Raw genomic sequence first — 19096 nt, forward strand, 5'->3', positions numbered from 1 at the left:
CTTACCAAAATGTAATCTCTTTTTGTTTCTCATATTACTGGAGGGGTTCGTTTTTGTTTTTGTTTTTGTTTCGCTGTGTAACAAATTACCACAAGTTAGTGGCTTTTAACAACATGTATTTGTTATCTCATTTTCAACTGCATGAAGGGTCGGTGCCCCAGACCCCTTGTTGTTCCCGGGTCAGCTGTAAACGCTATTTTACTGTTTCAATTTGGAATGTAGAAATTTTTCCATCATGTAGGTACCCTTACCCTCTCCGCTTTATGCCATAGTTGTCTTATATATTACGTTTACATAAATTTAAAGCCTCATTAGGCCGTCTTATAAATTTTTCTTACAACTTCAAACATGTTTAAGAAGGCAATAGGACAGGAATACTTTCTAATATTTACACAAATATTTACCGTTTTTCTTGCTATTCACTCGTTCCTAATGATCCAAGTTTCTTCTTATATAATTTCTCTCTGTCTGAAGAAATTCCTTTCGCAGTTCTTTTTTTTTTAACATCTTTATTGGAGTATAATTGCTTTACAGGGTGTGTTAGGGTCTGCTTTATAACAAAGTGAATCAGTTATACATATGTTCCCATATCTCCTCCCTCTTGCATCTCCTTCCCTCCCACCCTCCCTATCCCACCCATCCAGGTGGTCACAAAGCACCGAACTGATCACCCTGTGCTATGCGGCTGTTTCCCACTAGCTATCTGCCTTACGTTTGGTAGTGTATATATGTCCATGCCACTCTCTCACTTTGTCACAGCTTACCCTTGCCCCTCCCCATATCCTCAAGTCCATTCTCTAGTAGGTCTGTGTCTTTCTTCCCGTCTTACCCCTAGGTTCTTCAAGACATTTTTTTTTCCTTATATTCCATATATATGTGTTACCTTACGGTATTTGTCTTTCTCTTTCTGACTTACTTCAGTCTGTGTGACAGACTCTAGGTCCATCCACCTCACTACAAATAACTCAATTTTGTTTCTTTTTATGGCTGAGAAATATTCCACTGTATATATGTGCCACATCTTCTTTATCCATTCATCCAATGGTGGACACTTAGGTTGTTTCCATCTCCTGGCTATTGTAAATAGAGCTGGGATGAACATTTAGGTACATGACTCTTTTTGAATTATGGTTTTCTCAAGGTATATGCCCAGTAATGGGATTTCTGGGTCATATGGTAGTTCTATTTGTAGTTTTTTAAGGAACCTCCATACTGTTCTCCATAGTGGCTGTACCAATTCACATTCCCACCCGCAGTGCAAGAGTGTTCCCTTTTCTCCACGCCCTCTCCAGCATTTATTGTTTCCAGATTTTATGATGATGGCCATTCTGACTGCTGTGAGATGATATCACATTGTAGTTTTGATTTGCATTTCTCTAATGATTAATGATGTTGAGCATTCTTTCATGTGTTTGTTGGCAATCTGGATATCTTCTTTGGAGAAATGTCTATTTAGGTCTTCTGCCCATTTTTGGATTGGGTTGTCTGTTTTTTTGTTATTGAGCTGCATGAGCTGCTTATAAATTTTGGAGATTAATCCTTTGTCAGTTGATTAATTTGCAAATATTGTCTCCCATTCTGAGGGTTGTCTTTTTGGTCTTGTTTATGGTTTCCTTTGCTGTGCAAAAGCTTTGAAGTTTCATTAGGTCCCATTTGTTTATTTTTATTTCCATTTCTCTAGGAGGTGGGTCAAAAAGGATCTTGCTGTGATTTATGTCATAGAGTGTCCTGCCTATGTTTTCCTCTAAGAGTTTGATAATTTCTGGCCTTATATTTAGGTCTTTAATCCATTTTGAGCTTATTTTTGTGTATGGTGTTAGGGAGTGATCTAATCTCATACTTTTACATGGACCTGTCCAGTTTTCCCAGCACCACTTATTGAAGAGGCTGTCCTTTCTCCACTGTACATTCCTGCTTCCTTTATCAAAGATAAGGTGACCATATGTGCATGGGTTTATCTCTGGGCTTTCTATACTGTTCCATTGATCTATGTTTCTGTTTTTGTGCCAGCACCATACTGTCTTGATTACTGTAGCTTTGTAGTATAGTCCAAAGTCAGGGAGGCTGAATCCTCCAGCTCCGTTTTTTGTTCTCAAGATTGCTTTGGCTATTCGGGGTCTTTTGTGTTTCCATACAAATTGTGAAATTTTTTGTTCTAGTTCTGTGAAAAATGCCAGTGGTAGTTTGATAGGGATTGCATTGAATCTGTAGATTGCTTTGGGTAGTAGAGTCATTTTCACAATGTTGATTCTTCCAATCCAAGAACATGGTATATCTCTCCATCTATTTGTATCATCTTTAATTTCTTTCATCAGCGTCTTATAATTTTCTGCATACAGGTCCTTTGTCTCCTTAAGTAGGTTTATTCCTAGATATTTTATTCTTTTTGTTGCAACGGTAAATGGGAGTGTTTTCTTGATTTCACTTTCAGATTTTTCATCATTAGTGTATAGGAATGCCAGAGATTTCTGTGCATTAATTTTGTATCGTGCTACTTTACCAAATTCATTGATTAGCTCTAATGGTTTTCTGGTAGCATCTTTAGGATTCTCTATGTATAGTATCATGTCATCTACAAACAGTGACAGGTTTACTTCTTCTTTTCCGATTTGGATTCCTTTTATTTCCTTTTCTTCTCTGATTACTGTGGCTAAAACTTCCAAAACTATGTTGAATAAGAGTCGTGAGAGTGGGAAACCTTGTCTTGTTCCTCATCTTGGTGGAAATGCTTTCAGTTTTTCACCACTGAGGATGATGTTGGCTGTTGTTTTGTCATATATGGCCTTTATTATGTTGAGGAAAGTTCCCTGTATGCCTACTTTCTGCAGGGTTTTTATCATAAATGGGTGTTGAATTTTGTCGAAAGCTTTCTCTGCATCTGTTGAGATGATCATGTGGTTTTTCTCCTTCAGCTTGTTAATATGGTGTATCACGTTGATTAATTTGCATATATTGAAGAATCCTTGCATTCCTGGAATAATCTCCACTTGATCATGGTGTATGATCCTTTTAATGTGCTGTTGGGTTCTTTTTGCTAGGATTTTGTTGAGGATTTTTGCATCTATGTTCATCAGTGATATTGGCCTGTAGTTTTCTTTCTTTGTGACATCCTTGTCTGGTTTTGGTATCAGGGTGATGGTGGCCTTGAAGAATGAGTTTCTGAGTGTTCCTCCCTCTGCTATATTTTGGAAGAGTTTGAGAAGGATAGGTGTTAGCCCTTCTCTAAATGTTTGATAGAATTCGCCTGTGAATCCATCTGGTCCTGGGCTTTTGTTTGTTGGAAGATTTTTAATCACAGTTTCAATTTCAGTGCTTGTGATTGGTCTGTTCATATTTTCTATTTCTTTCTGATTCAGTCTCAGCAGGTTGTGCATTTCTAAGAATTTGTCCATGTCTTCCACGTTGTCCGTTTTATTGGCATAGAGTTGCTTGTAGTAATCTCTCATGATCTCTTGTATTTCTGCAGTGTCGGTTGTTACTTCTCCTTTTTCATTTCTAATTCTATTGATTTGAGTCTTCTCCCTTTTTTTCTTGATGAGTCTGGCTAATGGTTTATCTATTTTGTTTATCTTCTCAAAGAAGCAGCTTTTAGTTTTATTGATCTTTGATATTGTTTCCTTCATTGCTTTTTCATTTATTTCTGATCTGATCTTTATGATTTCTTTCCTTCTGCTAACTTTGGGGGTTTTTTGTTCTTCTTTCTCTAATTGCTTGAGGTGCAAGGTTAGGTTGTTTATTCGAGATGTTTCCTGTTTCTTAAGCTAGGATTGTATTGCTATAAACTTCCCTATTAGAACTGCTTTTGCTGCATCCCATAGGTTTTGGGTCGTTGTGTCTCCATTGTGATTTGTTTCCAGGTATTTTTTTATTTCCTCTTTGATTTCCTCAGTGATCACTTCGTTTTTAAGTAGTGTATTGTTTAGCCTCCGTGTGTTTGTATTTTTTTACAGATCTTTTCCTGTAATTGATATCTAGTCTCACAGCGTTTTGGTCGGAAAACATACTTGATACAATTTCAATTTTCTTAAATTTACCAAGGCTTGATTTGTGATCCAAGATATGATCTATCCTGGAGAATGTTCCATGAGCTGTTGAGAAAAATGTGTATGCTGTTGTTTTTGGATGGAATGTCCTATAAATATCAATTAAGTCCATCTTGTTTAATGTATCATTTAAAGCTTGTGTTTCCTTATTTATTTTCCTTTTGGATGATCTGTCCATGGGTGAAAGTGGGGTGTGAAAGTCCCATACTATGACTGTGTTACTTTCGATTTCCCCTTTTATGGCTGTTAGCATTTGCCTTATGTATTGAGGTGCTCCTGTGTTGGGTGCATAAATATTTATAATTGTTATATCTTCTTCTTGGATCGATCCCTTGATCATTATGTAGTGTCCTCCTTTGTCTCTTCTAATAGTCTTTAGTTTAAAGTCTGTTTTGTCTGATAAGAGAATTGCTATTCCAGCTTTCTTTAGTTCTTTTAGGGATATCTTTTTCCATCCCCTTACATTCAGTCTGTATGTGTCTCTATGTCTGAAGTGGGTCTCACGTAGACAGCATATATTTCGGTCTTGTTTTTGTATCCATTCAGCCAGTCTGTGTCTTTTGGTGGGAGCCTTTAATCCATTTACATTTAAGGTAATTATTGATATGTATGTTCCTATTTCCATTTTCTTAATTGTTTTGGGTTTGTTATTGTAGGTCTTTTCCTTCTCTTGTGTTTCTTGCCTAGAGAAGTTCCTTTAGCATTTGTTGTAATGCTGGTTTGGTGGTGCTGAACTCTCTCACATTTTGCTTTTGTGTAAAGGTTTTAATTTCTCCATCAAATCTGAATGAGATCCTTGCTGGGTAGAGTAATCTTGGTTGTAGTTTTCTCTCCTTCATCACTTTTAATATGTTCTGCCAGTCCCTTCTGGCTTGCAGAGTTTCTGCGGAAAGATCAGCTGTTAATCTTATGGGGATTCCCTTGTGTGTTATTTGTTGTTTTTCTCTTGCTGATTTTAATATGTTTTCTTTGTATTTAATTTTTGACAGTTTGATTAATATGTGTCTTGGTGTGTTTGTCCTTGGATTTATCCTGTATGGGCCTCTCTGTGCTTCCTGGACTAGATTAACTATTTCCTTTCCCATATTAGGGAAGTTTTCAACTATAATCTCTTCAAATATTTTCTCAGTCCCTTTCTTTTTCTCTTCTTCCTCTGGAACCCCTATAATTCGAATGTTGCTGTGTTTAATGTTGTCCCAGAGGTCTCTGAGACTGTCCTCAGTTCTTTTCATTCTTTTTTCTTTATTCTGCTCTGCAGTAGTTATTTCCATTATTTTATCTTCCAGGTCACTTATCCGTTTTTCTGCCTCAGTTATTCTGCTATTGATCCCATGTAGAGTGTTCTTAATTTCATTTATTGTGTTGTTCATCGTTGTTTGTTTCATCTTTAGTTCTTCTAGGTCCTTGTTAAATGTTTCTTGCATTTTCTCTATTCTATTTCCAAGATTTTGGATCATCTTTACTATCATTATTCTGAATTCTTTGTCAGGTAGACTGCCTATTTTTTCTTCATTTGTTAGGTCTGGTGGGTTTTTATCTTGCTCCTTCATCTGCTGTGTGTTTTTCTATCTTTTCATTTTCCTTATCTTACTGTGTTTCGGGTCTCCTTTTTGCAGGCTGCAGGTTCGTAGTTCCCGTTGTTTTTGGTGTCTGTCCCCAGTGGCCAAAGTTGGTTCAGTGGGTTGTGTAGGCTTCCTGGTGGAGGGGACTAGTGCCTGTGTTCTGGTGGATGAGGCTGGATCTTATCTTTCTGGTGGGTAGGTCCACGTCTGGTGGTGTGTTTTGGGGTGGCTCGCTGCCAACAGCTGGGCCGCTGCTGCCGCGAGACCTAGCACCACCATGCGCCGTCTAGGTCGCCGCCCGCTGCACACAGGGAGCTGCCAAGGCCCGGCTGGCTGCTGCCTGCTCTCCTGCCTCCACTGCCGCCTGTGCTTCCTTCTCAGCGGCAACGGAGACCAGCACCATGCGGCACGCACACAGTCGCTTGATCGCGCACCTACTCGCAGAAAGACTGGCAGTTCTTTTAGGTTAGGTCTGTTGGCTATAAGTCCTCTTAGTTTTATTTCATCTTTATTTCTAAGCAGTATTTTCGATGGGTGTAGTATTTTGGGTTGACAGTTCTTTTCTATTTTCATTTAAAAAGTTACTTCACTGCTTTTTGTCCTCCATAGTTTTTGAAGAGAAATCCTCACCTTTTTTTCTCCTGCAGGTATGTCTTATTTTTCTCTGGATGCTTCCAGATTCTTTCTTTGTCTGTAGTTTCCAGCAGTGTGATTAAGTTGTCTCTGGGCATGGATTTCTTTAGGTTTATTCTGTTGGTGGTTTGCTAAGTTTCTTGGACTTGTAGATTTATGCCTTATGCCATTTTTGAGCCATGATTTCTTCAAATATTTTTTTCAGCTCTGTGCTCTTTCTCTTCTCTGGTTCTCTGATGACATGAATGTTAGACCTTTTGTTCTTGTTCCACAGGTTTGTGAAGCTCTGTTTTGTTTTTTACAGTTTTTTTCTCTGTTGTTCAGATTGGTTAATTTCTGTTGTTTTCAGATTCACTTCCTCTTTCCCCTTTCATCTTTATTCTGCTTATTTGGTCCAGCCAGGGAGGGTTTTATTTTAGTAATTTTATTTTTTCATTTCTTGTGTTTTCATTTGGTTTTTCCTTGTTTCTTTTCTTTCCCTGCTAGTATTTTCTGTGTTAACCTTTTTTCACCACTTGATTGCTGTTCAAATACTTTTAAAATAGTTTCTTTGAAGTTTCTGTCCCATAATTATATCATCTCTTTCGTCTAATCATTATCTGTCTATTGTATATTCCCAGGTAGGTTGAGATTTTTGTCGTTTTTCATGTGCTGATTAATCTTGAGTTGCACCCTGGACATTTGGAATATGACATTATTAGACTTTGGATTTTGTTTAAATTTTATGGAGGCTGTTGATTTTATTTGTTTTAGCAGGCAGTTGACCTGTCGGGGTCAGACTTCACATTCCTGTTTTCCTTTTGTCCCTCGTGTGCACTGTGCAGTATTGTTTGCCCGGCGTTTGGGTGGAAGTCTTTCGGCCAGCCCTGTGCTCTTGCAGAGCAGGGTCTTGTCCACACACGGATGCAGGCAACCCCAGGACTTTATAACAACTCTGGGGCCATTTTCCGGAGCCCCACAGTGCGCCGTTGGTCTGATGCCCGCGTTTTCCCTGGGCTCACCTCTCAGTCTGAGGCCTCGCATACCTAGGGCTCCCTCACTCCTAGAGTGAAGCAGTGGGAGGACAGACAGACAGACAGACAGAGGCAGAGAGAGAAAGAGAGAGGCAGAGGCCACAGACTTTGCTCTGGTTTTCTTTCTTTTTTGGCAGTACGTGGGCCTCTCACTGTTGTTGCCTCTTCCGTTGTGGAGCGCAGGCTCAGCGGCCATGGCTCACAGGCCCATCCGCTCTGCGGCATGTGGGATCTTCCTGGACCGGGCCATGAACCTGTGTCCCCTGTATCGGCAGGCGGACTCTCAACCACTGCACCACCAGGGAAGCCCTGCTCTGGCTTTTGGAGTATCATCGTCACAGGAGACAAAGGGTCCCCCCCTCACCATTGTAGTTCCCAGAAGCTCCTCTTGCTGTCTTGGTTGCCACCACAGCAGTGAGCTTTCCTGGGGGCTGCAGCACAAGAAGAAAAGGAGACAGAAAGAAAAAAACTGGAACATTTCCTACTTTCTCCTTAAGTTTCCCCCCACACTCTGGAACTGGAAGAGATAACCAGAGTTACTGCTGTTGTTACCAGAGTGCTCAGTTTCGGCGTTTTCGCCAAGTTAGGTTTAGGTCATAAGATACCGCAGTTTTAAAAGTGTGGTACCCTCATCATGCATTTACAGGTACTCTGAGCTCTGGCATTCTCAAGTCTGCCTGCCTCTGTTTACTTTTCAGGGTCCCCAGATGTGCCTGCACTTTATCATGTGTTCATTGGGAAAGGGGGTGTGTGTGCTTCCATCTTACCCGGGACTAGAGCTTTCTGTACTTCATTCTTTTATTTCCAAAACTAAATTCACTTCATTGTCTTCAGACCCATGGCCCTTCCTGTAGTACCCATCCTGCTGCAGAGAATCACCATCAAATATGTCTTGACTTTTGGGTTCTGGTTTGAAAGCCATCTTGTAGCATCTTCTCTTTGTCACGTCCCACCCAACTCGTAGCCAGTCAGCGACCAGATCGCGTTTTCTGCCTTCTGAATATCCCGTAGCCACCTCCTCCTTTCTGTTTTTGTTATTTTTGCCCTTGTTCATTGAGATCCTTATGTCTTGTTAGTCTTTTCATCTCACCGCTTCTAACTAAGGATCCTTCTAATGCATCTTTGGCTTGGGCTGCTAAGGTGATCTTTCTGAAGCCACATGGAACACATTGCCCATATGCTTGGAATTACTCAGTGGTTGTTTATTGTTTAGAGGATAAATTAAACCTGGTAGCTTAGCACAAGGGGTCTACCCTTTGTCTTTCTTACTGCTCTTGATTTTCCTGTTCCCTTCTTCATCCCTTCAGCTTCGACCATACCAGACTACGTGCAGTTCCCAGAAAACGCTGTTTCTAGTTTCTACTGAGATTCCATCTGCCTTATCTTCGTGAGAGAGTTCACGGTACCTTTCTGTTGCCTTGCTGGCTTGGGGACTGTGGCTGAAGCTGTGGGAGAGATTCAGGGGGAAGGTAGACATGTTTTTACTGCCACTGCATTTGTTTCCTGCTGAGGAGGAGATGGCGATTAACTCTAGAAATAATTACTGTTAATTTGCATAGCATCTTAGGTAGTTTACTTAAAGCTTTCTGATTTTGCCAGCCTCGTGTATCTTCAAAGAGTAGACATCCCGTTATTGCCATGGGAAAACGATTGATTCTGTGCCACAGGTCTGTACTGCACGTTTATGCTGCACAGCCTGGAGCAGGGAGACGTGGCCGCTCTGAGAGTTTATCAGCTCTAATGAATCATCCGGGGAACCTGAGGGAGGAGAGGCCTCAGGGAGAGCCTTGCAGTCTCCTCTGAAAACAGCCAGGAGCCTGGGAACTGTCACTCACTCAGCATGAGGTGCTGAGTCATTCAGCCCCGTGTCTCGTGTAGGAGACCCTCCTTAGCCCAGCAGCATTCATGTTGGGTAAAGCCACTTAAAGTAAATCCAGCTAAAATAGAGACCCACATTTTGTAGTAAAGAGTGGAAAAAGGGTTTGATTGGGATTTTATCTTGAAAAATGAAATTTTAAAATTATTTTGTCTTACGTTTGTCAGAATTTTGGATATACTTCCAAATCCATATTGATTCTGAAAGTAACTAACTTGAGGAGGATTATAATTTTTCTGTTAGAATTGTATAATGAATGCAATATGTATTTTATCAAATCTAAGATACAACTATAAGGCATATTGTTATTTTATATATGACTAAAAGAGAAAATATCTTGCCAGTTTAACTTGATACAATGCTTTTTATCACTTAACCTTTTTATTTTATACTTGTTGAAATAAGTCTTTTGGATTTTTTTTATTATGTTATTCTTGAGCATCCATACAAAGGAAAATATGAATGAAATAAATCAGTAAAGGTATTCATTCCTAAATCTACTTTCATACTTTGACTTTCCAATCATTCGTTTTTAAAATTAGGATCATTGACGTTCATGTTTTCTCAAATAATGTTATCCTCTGTGCCACCAAGTGCACTGAGATTTCAGCGATTCTTAAAAGAGAACCCCAATTTTCTCTCAGGGCGTCAGCACCAGTCTGCAGGCTTTGGTGCTGGTGCTTTCTTGCTCTTATCAGAGGGAATCAATGGAAGGTTTTCAACAACTGCTAGGCTCCTGTTTCCTCTTGAACAAGCCAGTACGTGATTTTTTTAATTTAAAACTGAGGAGTTGAGGTTTTCCAGTTATGACACCAAGAAATAAAAAATTGACAAAGCTCATACATTCTCTGGCAGTAACATCTATGTTGTAACTGCTGCCTGGCCCACAGTTTATAAGATTATAACAGATCATAGAGATGCTATTGATTGTAAGATGCACCCCATTTCAGAGATGTTAAAATGTGAACACTGTTCATATTAGAACTGATGAAAGATGGTATACCCTTCACTTCAAAATGTTTGTACGTTTGTTTTTATAACTGTATTATAAAAGATGGCTGTTTCTTGCAAAAATGGCTGAGATTTTGGCAGTTTTCCAAAGATCGTTTCTGAAATTTTTTTTATGTGTTTTTTTGTTTTTGTTTTTGTTTTTGCTGTACACGGGCCTCTCACCGTTGTGGCCTCTCCCGTTGCGGAGCACACGTTCCGGACGCGCAGGCCCAGCAGCCATGGCTCACGGGCCCAACCGCTCCGCGGCGTGTGGGATCCTCCCAGACTGGGGCACAAACCCGCGTCCCCTGCACTGGCAGGTGGACTCTCAACCACTGCACCACCAGGGAAGCCCTGAGTTTTTTAATACCAATAATATTTTGCAGGGAAGCCCTGAATTTTTTAATACCAATAATATTTTGAAGGACCAACATCATCATTCTGTGCACTTTTTAAAAATTCACTTAATTTATCTAATCCTGTTGTATTTGTAGACGGTTTTGCATGTGATTTGAAAATTTTTCCAGTATCATTGTTATCATCTTCATGAAACCCTTCATCTTTGGCAAGATTAATAATTTTCTTTGTCAGACAGTTTGCATTAGACATGCACTATGTTGTCAGATATTTACAACATTCCACAATCAGGGAGAGATGGATCAACAGAGACCTTGATGTGATGAATGAGGAGAAACTGGTGTTACTTGGGGGCTACTTTCATAGTGGTCATTAATGCTTATTTTTGGACTCTGACAGCATTCAGCATTGTAAATACTGAGGTATTTATGTAACAACTGTACCTATAGCACAGGACTGTGATGGATATTTATGGTAATAACCCTGACTCGTCAAGAAAAATATATTAACACCAGTGATTTAAGGCAGCACATAATAAACATTTTTCCACTGATAAATATTAATACTCATGATTTGTTTGTACAGTTTGAAAATGTATAGATGTTACACTGTGGTTTGTCCTTATAACCAGTCATAAAATATCCATTTTGCTAATGAAGAGGAGTCTTAAAGGTATTGTGACAGATACATATCTTAAACCTAATATGTGTTTTCTAATACTTACAATCTCATTATAAATAATCAAACCTAAACAGTTAAGAATAAGTTCTGAGTCTTAAAGATTGATCCTCTGGAATTGGGAAACTGCTGTAGTTAAATTATTTGATCAGTAAATTTTATTAACTGCTTTGGGAAATCATAATGATTACAACATTGTTTCTGTGGCAAAATGAAATCCAAGTCCCTGACCTATGAATAAGCATTTGGGACATAAATAATTTTTGGATTGAATTGTAATTTAAAGTAATCATGGATTTCAGAGTAATTTCATATGCTTGTATGCGAATTTAAAATTTTCCCTGTTCAGGTAATTTGAAATTTTAAAAAAATGCAGGTTAAGGAAACTCTTAACAAGTAACACTTCAAGCCAGGTGGTTTGTTTGTTTTTCTCTGAGCAGTATTTATAAAAATTAACTAAAGTTACTTAGAATCTAATCCTGACAGTAATTCTCTGCAGTGGGGATTTTTATTCCAAGGTCACAGGTTGTGAAACTGACTCAGTCATTAGTAGTTTGCCTGAGATCACTTGGTATGTCCAGAGGCAGCATGCAAGCCCAGTGTGTCTGACTTTCGAGATCATTCTTCTAGCTATTTTGCTTTGCTGTTTGTTCGTTTTTAAATCCCATATTAGTATTTGCTTTACTTTATGTAATACTTGTGGATTTGATGATTTTGTAGTGCAGGGATAGACAGACCTTCTGTGTAAAAGGGCAGATAGTCAGTGTTTTAGGCTTTGCAGCCCATAGGCTGTCCTGAGTAACTACTCAACTCTGCCGTGGCAGTGAAAGCCAAAGCAAATGGGCGAGGCTGTGCTGGTAAAACCTTACCTAGGAGACCTTCAAGATGCCGGAGCAGTGAGACGTGGAGATCACCTTTCTCCCCACAGATACATCAGAAGTACGTCTACATGTGGAACAGCTCCTACAGAACACCTACTGAACGCTGGCAGAAGACCTTAGACCTCCCAAAAGGCAAGAAACTACCCCATGTACCTGGGTAGGGCAAAAGAAAAAAGAAAAAACAGAGACAAAAGAATAGGGACAGGATCTGCACCAGTGGGAGGGAGCAGTGAAGGAGGAAGGGTTTCCACACACTAGTAAACCCCTTCACTGGTGGAGACAAGGAGGGTGGAGGGGAAGCTTCAGAGCCACGGAGGAGAGCACAGCAACAGGGGTACGGAGGGCAAAGTGGACAGATGCCCGCACAGAGGATCGCTGCCGACCAGCGCTCACCAGCCGGAGAGGCTTGTCTACTCATCCGCCGGGGCAGGCGGGTGCTGGGAGCTGAGGCTTGGGCGTCAGAGGTCAGATCCCAGGGAGAGGACTGGGGTTGGCTGTGTGAAGACAGCCTGAAGGGGACTAGTGTGCCACAGCTAGCCATGAGGGAGTCCAGGGAAAAGTCTGGACCTGCCTAAGAGGCAAGAGACCATTGTTGCGGGGTGTGTGAGGAGAGGGCATTCAGAGCACTGCCTAAATGAGCTCCAGGCCATAAGCCACGGCTATCAGCGCGTACCCCAGAGACGGGCATGAGATGCTAAGGCTGCTGCTGCAGCAACCAACAAGCCTGTGTGCAAGCACAGGTCACTCTCCAGACCTCCCCTCCTGGGAGCCTGTGCAGCCCGCCACTGCCAGGGTCCTGTGATCCAGGCGCAGGTAACTTCCCTGGGAGAACACCACGGAGTGCCTCAGGCTGGTGCAATGTCACGCCGCCTCTGCCGCCCCAGACTAGCCCCCACATTCCGTACCCCTCCCTCCCCACTGCCTGAGTGAGCCAGAGCCCCTAATCAGCGTTCTTTAACCCAGTTCCTGTCTGAGCAAAGAACAGATTGCCCTCAGGCGACCTACACACAGAGGCGGGGGCCAGATCAAAGCTGAACCCCAGGAGCTGTGCGAAACAAAACAAGAGAAGGGAAATCTCTCCCAGCAGCCTCAGGAGCAGTGGATTAAATCTCCACAATCAATTTGATGTACCCTGCATCTGTGGTATACCTGCATAGACAACGAATCATCCCAAATTGAGGAGATGAACTTTCAGAGCCATGATGTATATATTTTTTTCCTTTTTCTCTTTTTGTAAGTGTGTATGTGTATGCTTCAGTGTGTGATTTTCTCTTTATAGCTTTGCTTTTACCATTTGTCCTAGGGTCTTGTCTGTCCGTATTTTTGGTTTGTTTGTTTTTTAGTATAGTTTTTAACGCTTGTTATCATTGGTGTATTTGTTTTTTTGGTTTGGTTGCTCTCTTATTTCTTTTTTTATTACTTTTTTAATTTTAATAACTTTATTTTTTCATTCTTTCTCCCTCTCTCCCCTCTCTCCCCTCTCTCCCTCTCTCCCTCTCTCCCTCTCTCCCTCTCTCCCTCTCTCCCTCTCTCCCTCTCTCCCTCTCTCCCCCCCCCCCCCCCCCCCTCCCCCTCCCTCTCCCTCTCTCTCTCCCTCCCCCTCCCTCCCTTATCTTCTGGGCTGTGTGGCTGACAGAGTCTTGGTGCTCTGGCTGGGTGTGAGGTCTGTGCCTCTGAGGTGGGAGAGCCAAGTTCAGGACATTGGTCCACCAGAGACCTCCCAGCTCCACATAATAACAAACGGTGAAAGCTCTCCCAGAGATCTCCATCTCAGTGCTAGGCCTTAGCTCCACTAAATACCAGCCAACTACAGTGCTGGACACCCTAAGCCAAACAACTAGTAAGACAGGAACACAATCCCACCCATTAGCAGAGAGTGTGCCTAAAATCATAATAAACTCAGAGACACCCCAGAGCACACCACTGGATACAGACCTGCCCGCCAGAAAGACAAGATCCAGCCTCATCCACCAGGACACAGACACTAGTCCCCTCCAAAGAAGCCTACACAACCCACTGAAACAACCGTAGCCACTGGGGGCAGACACCAAAAACCACAGGAACTATGAAACTGCAGCTTGCGAAAAAGAGACCCCAAACACAGTAAGTCAAACAAAATGAGAAGACAGAGAAGCACACAACAGATGAAGGAGCAAGATAAAAACCCACCAGACCAACAAATGAAGAGGAAATAGGCAGTCTACCTGAAAAAGTATTCAGAGTAATGGTAGTAAAGATAATCCAAAATCTTGGAAATAGAATGGAGGAAATACAAGAAACTTTTAACAAGGATCTAGAAGAACTAAAGAGGAAACAAACAATGATGAACAGCACAATAAATGAAATTTAAAATTCTCTAGAAGGAATCAATAGCTGAATAACTGAGGCAGAAGAACAGATAAGTGACCTGGAAGATAAAATAGTGGAAATAACTACCGCAAAGCAGAATAAAGAAAAAAGAATGAAAAGAATTGAGGCCACTCTCAGAGACCTCTGGGACAATATTAAACACACCACTATTTGAATTATAGGGGTCCCAGAAGAAGAAAAGAAAGAAAGGGACTAAAAAAATATTTGAAGAGGTTATAGTTGAAAACTTCCCTAATATGGGAAAGGAAATAGTTAATGAAGTCCAGGCAGAGCAGAGAGTCCAATACAGGATAAATCCAAGGAGAAACACGCCAACACACATGTTAATCAAACTATCAAAAATTAAATACAAAGAAAAAATACTAGAAGCAGCAAGAGAAAAACAACAAATAACATACAAGCGAATTCCCATAAGGTTAACAGCTGATCTTTCAGCAGAAACTCGGCAAGCCAGAAGGGAGTGGCAAGACATACTTAAAGTGATGAAAGGGAAAAACCTACAACCAAGATGACTCTACCCAGGAAGGATCTCATTCAGATTCGACAGAGAAATTAAAACCTTTACAGAGAAGCAAAACCTAAGAGAATTCAGCACCACCACACCAGCTTTACAACAAATGCTAAAGGAAGTTCTCTAGGCAGGAGACACAAGAGAAGGAAAAGTCCTACAATAACAAACCCAAAACAATTAAGAAAATGGTAATAGGAATGCACATATCGATACTTACCTTAAATGTAAATGGGTTAAATGCTCCAACCAAAAGACATCGACTGGCTGAATATATACAAAAACAAGACCCATATATATGCTGTCTGCAAGAGACCCAGTTCAGTCCTAGGGGCACATACAGACTAAAAGTGAAGGGGAGGAAAAGATATTCCATGCAAATGGTAACTAAAAGAAAGCTGGAGTAGCAATTCTCATATCAGACAAAATAGACTTTAAAATAAACACTATTACAAGAGACAAAGAAGGATACTACATGATGATCAAGGGATCAATCCAAGAAAATATAACAATTGTAAATATTTATGCACCCAACATAGGAGCACCTCAGTATGTGAGGCAAATGCTACCAGCCATAAAAGGAAAAATCGACAGTAACACAATCACAATAGGGGACTTTAACACCCCACTTTCACCAAGAGGCAAATCATCCAAAATGAAAATAAATAAGGAAACACAAGCTTTAAATGATACATTAAACAAGATGGAGTTAATTGATATTTATAGGACATTCCATCGAAGAACAACAGAATACACATTCTTCTCAAGTGCTCATGGAACATTCTCCAGGATAGATCATATCTTGGGTCACAAATCAAGCCTTGATAAATTTTAGAAAATTGAAATCGTATCAAGTATGTTTTCTGCCCACAGTACTGTGAGACTAGATATCAGTTACAGGGAAAAATCTGTAAAAAATACAAACACATGGAGGCTAAACAATACACTACTTAATAACCAAGAGATCACTGAAGAAAACAAAGAAGAAATCAAAAAATACCTAGAGACAAATGACAATGAAAACATGATGACCCAAAACCTATGGGATGCAGCTAAAGCAGTTCTAAGAGGGAAGTTTATAGTAATACGATCCTCCCTCAAGAAACAAGAAACATCTCAAATAAACAACCTAAACCTTACAGCTAGAGCAATTAGAGAAAGAACCAAAAAAAAAAAACCAAAGTTAGCAGAAGGAAAGAAATCATAAAGATCAGATCAGAAATAAATGAAAAAGAAATGAAGGAAACAATAGCAAAGATCAATAAAACTAAAAGCAGGTTCTTTGAGAAGAAAACAAAATTGATAAACCATTAGCCACACTCATCAACAAAAAAAGGAAGACTGATCAATACACTTAGAAATGGAAAAGGAGAAGTAACAACTGACACTGCAGAAATACAGAGGATCATGAGAAATTACTACAAGCAACTCTGTGCCAATAAAATGGACGATGTGGAAGAAATGGACAAATTTTTGGGAAAGCACAACCTTCCAAGACTGAACCAGGAAGAAATAGAAAATATAATCAGACATATCCCAAGCACTGAAATTGAGACTGTGATTAAAAATCTTCCAAAAAACAAAAGCACAAGACTCGATGGCTTCACAGGTAAATTCTATCAAGCATTTAGAGAAGAGGTAACACCTGTCCTTCTCAAACTCTTCCCAAATATAGCAGAGGGAGGAACACTCCCAAACTCATTATACTAGGCCACCATCACCCTGATACCAAAACCAGACAATGGTGTCACAGAGAAAGAAAACCACGGGCCAGTATCACTGATGAACATAGTGATATAGATGCGAAAATCCTCAACAAAATACTAGCAAACAGAATCCAACAGTACATTAAAAGGATCATACACCATAATCAAGTGGGGTTTGTCCCAAATATGCAACGATTCTTCAATGTAAGCAAATCAATTAATGTGATACACCATATTAACAAACTGAAGAATAAAAACCATATGATCATCTCAGTAGATGCAGAAAAAGCTTTCGACAAAATTCAACACCCATTTATGAAACAGCCCTCCAGAAAGTTGGCCTAGAGGGAACTTATCATAATAAAGGCCATATATTACAAACCCACAGGCAACATTGTTCTCAATGGTGAAAAACTGAAACCATTTCCACTAAGATCAGGAACAAGACAAGGTTGTCCGTTCTCACCACTATTATTCAACATAGTTTTGTAAGTTTTAGCCATAGCAGTCAAAGAAGAAAAAGAAATAAAAGGAATCCAAATTGGATAAGAAAAAGTAAAGCTGTCAGTGTTTCAGATCACATGGTACTATATGTAGAGAATCCTAAAGATACTACCAGAAAACTACTAGAGCCAATCAATGAATTTGGTAAAGTAGTAAGATACAAAATGCACAGATTTCTTGCATTCCTCTACACTAATAATGAAAAATCAGAAAGAGAAATTAAGGAAACACTCCCATTTACCACTGCAACAAAAAGAATAAAATACGTCGGAATAAACCTACCTAACTAAGGAGACAAAAGACCTATATGCAGGAAATTTTAAGGCACTGATGATAGAAGTTAAAGGTGATACAAACAGATGGTGAGATATACCATGTTCTTGGATTGGAAGAATAAACGTGAAAATACCTCTACTACCCAATGCAGCCTACAGATTCAGTGCAATCCCAATCAAACTACCAGTGGCATTTTTCACAGAACTAGAAGAAAAAAATTCACAATTTGTATGGAAACACAAAAGACCCCAAATAGCCAAAGCCATCTTGAGAAAGGAAAATGGAGCTGGAGGAATCAGGCTGCCTGACTTCAGACTCTAGTACAAAGCTACAGTAATCAAGACAGTGTGGTCCTGGCACAAAACCAGAAAGATAGATCAGTGGAACAGGATAGAAAGCCCAGAGATGAATCCACACACGTAGGGTCACCTTATTTTTGATAAAGTAGGCAAGAATATACAATGGAGAAAAGACAGCCTCTTCAATAAATGGTGCTGGGAAAACTGGATAGGTACATGTAAAGTAATGAAAGTAGAACACTCCCTAACAGCATACACAAAAATTAACTCAAAATGGATAAAAACCTAAATGTAAGGCCAGACACTATAAAACTCTTGGAGGAAAGCATAGGCAGAACACTCTGTGACATAAATTACAGCAAGATCATTTTTGACTCATCTCCTTGAGAAATGATAATATAAACAAACGGGACTTAATGAAACTTAAAAGCTTTTGCACACCAAAGGAAACCATAAACAAGACGAAAAGACAACCCTCAGAATGGAGAAAATATTTGCAAGTGAAGCAACTGACAAAGGATTAATCTCCAAATTTTACAAGCAGGCCATGCAGCTCAATATCAAAAAAACCCAATCCAAAAATGTGCAGAAAGCCTAAATAGACATTTCTCCAAAGAAGATATACAGATTGCCAACAAGCACATGAAAGGATGCTCAACATCATTAATTGTTAGAGAAATGCAAATCCAAAGTATAATGAGGTATCACCTCACACTGGTCAGAATGGCCATCGTCCAAAAATCTACAAACAATAAATGCTGGAGAGGGTGTGGAGGAAAGGGAACCCTCTTGCACTGTTGGTGGGAATGTAACTTGGTACAGCCACTATGGAGAACAGTATGGAGGTTCCTTAGAAAACGAAAAACAGAAATACCATATGAGGCAGCAATCCCACTACTGGGCATATACCCTGAGAAAACCATAATTCAAAAGGAGTCATGTACCACAGTGTTCACTGAAGCGCTATTTACAATAGCCAGAGAGCATGGAATGAACCTCTATTTACAATAGCCAGAGTATGGAATGATCCTAAGTGTCCATTGTCAGATGAATGGATAAAGAAGATATGGCACATATATATAATGCAATATTACTCAGCCATAAAAAGAAACGAAATTGAATTATTTGTAGTGAGGTGGATGGACCTAGAGTCTGTCATACTGAGTGAAGTAAGTCAGAAAGAGAAAGACAAATACCGTATGCTAACACATATATATGGAATCTAAAAAAAGAAAAAAAAAAGAGGGCTCTGTAGAACCTACAGAACGGACTGGAATAAAGACGCAGACATAGAGAATGGACTTGAGGACACCATGGGGTGGGGAGGGGAATCTGGGACGAAGTGAGAGAGTACCTTGGACTTATATACTACCAAATGTAAAACAGATAGCTAGTTGGAA

General features: G+C 40.0%; 1 protein-coding gene across 3 annotated transcripts in view; it reads left to right on the top strand.

The window, feature by feature from the left end:
• The window catches only part of NEK1 (NIMA related kinase 1), a 215009-nt gene that overhangs the window by 101865 nt on the left and 94048 nt on the right, over positions 1-19096 (top strand). Inside the window, exon 18 of one of the 3 annotated variants that reach the window (XM_032634870.1) lies at positions 8919-9457. The exons of the other annotated variants lie outside the window; for them this stretch is intronic. Within the exon in view, the coding sequence (XP_032490761.1) occupies positions 8919-8975 (57 nt within the window). The 3' untranslated portion in view covers positions 8976-9457. Of the gene's footprint in view, positions 1-8918; positions 9458-19096 lie in introns of those variants that run through there. 3 annotated transcript variants of the gene reach the window in all.

Source organism: Phocoena sinus, chromosome 6, assembly GCF_008692025.1.
Source record: "Phocoena sinus isolate mPhoSin1 chromosome 6, mPhoSin1.pri, whole genome shotgun sequence".
Lineage (NCBI taxonomy): Eukaryota > Metazoa > Chordata > Mammalia > Artiodactyla > Phocoenidae > Phocoena > Phocoena sinus.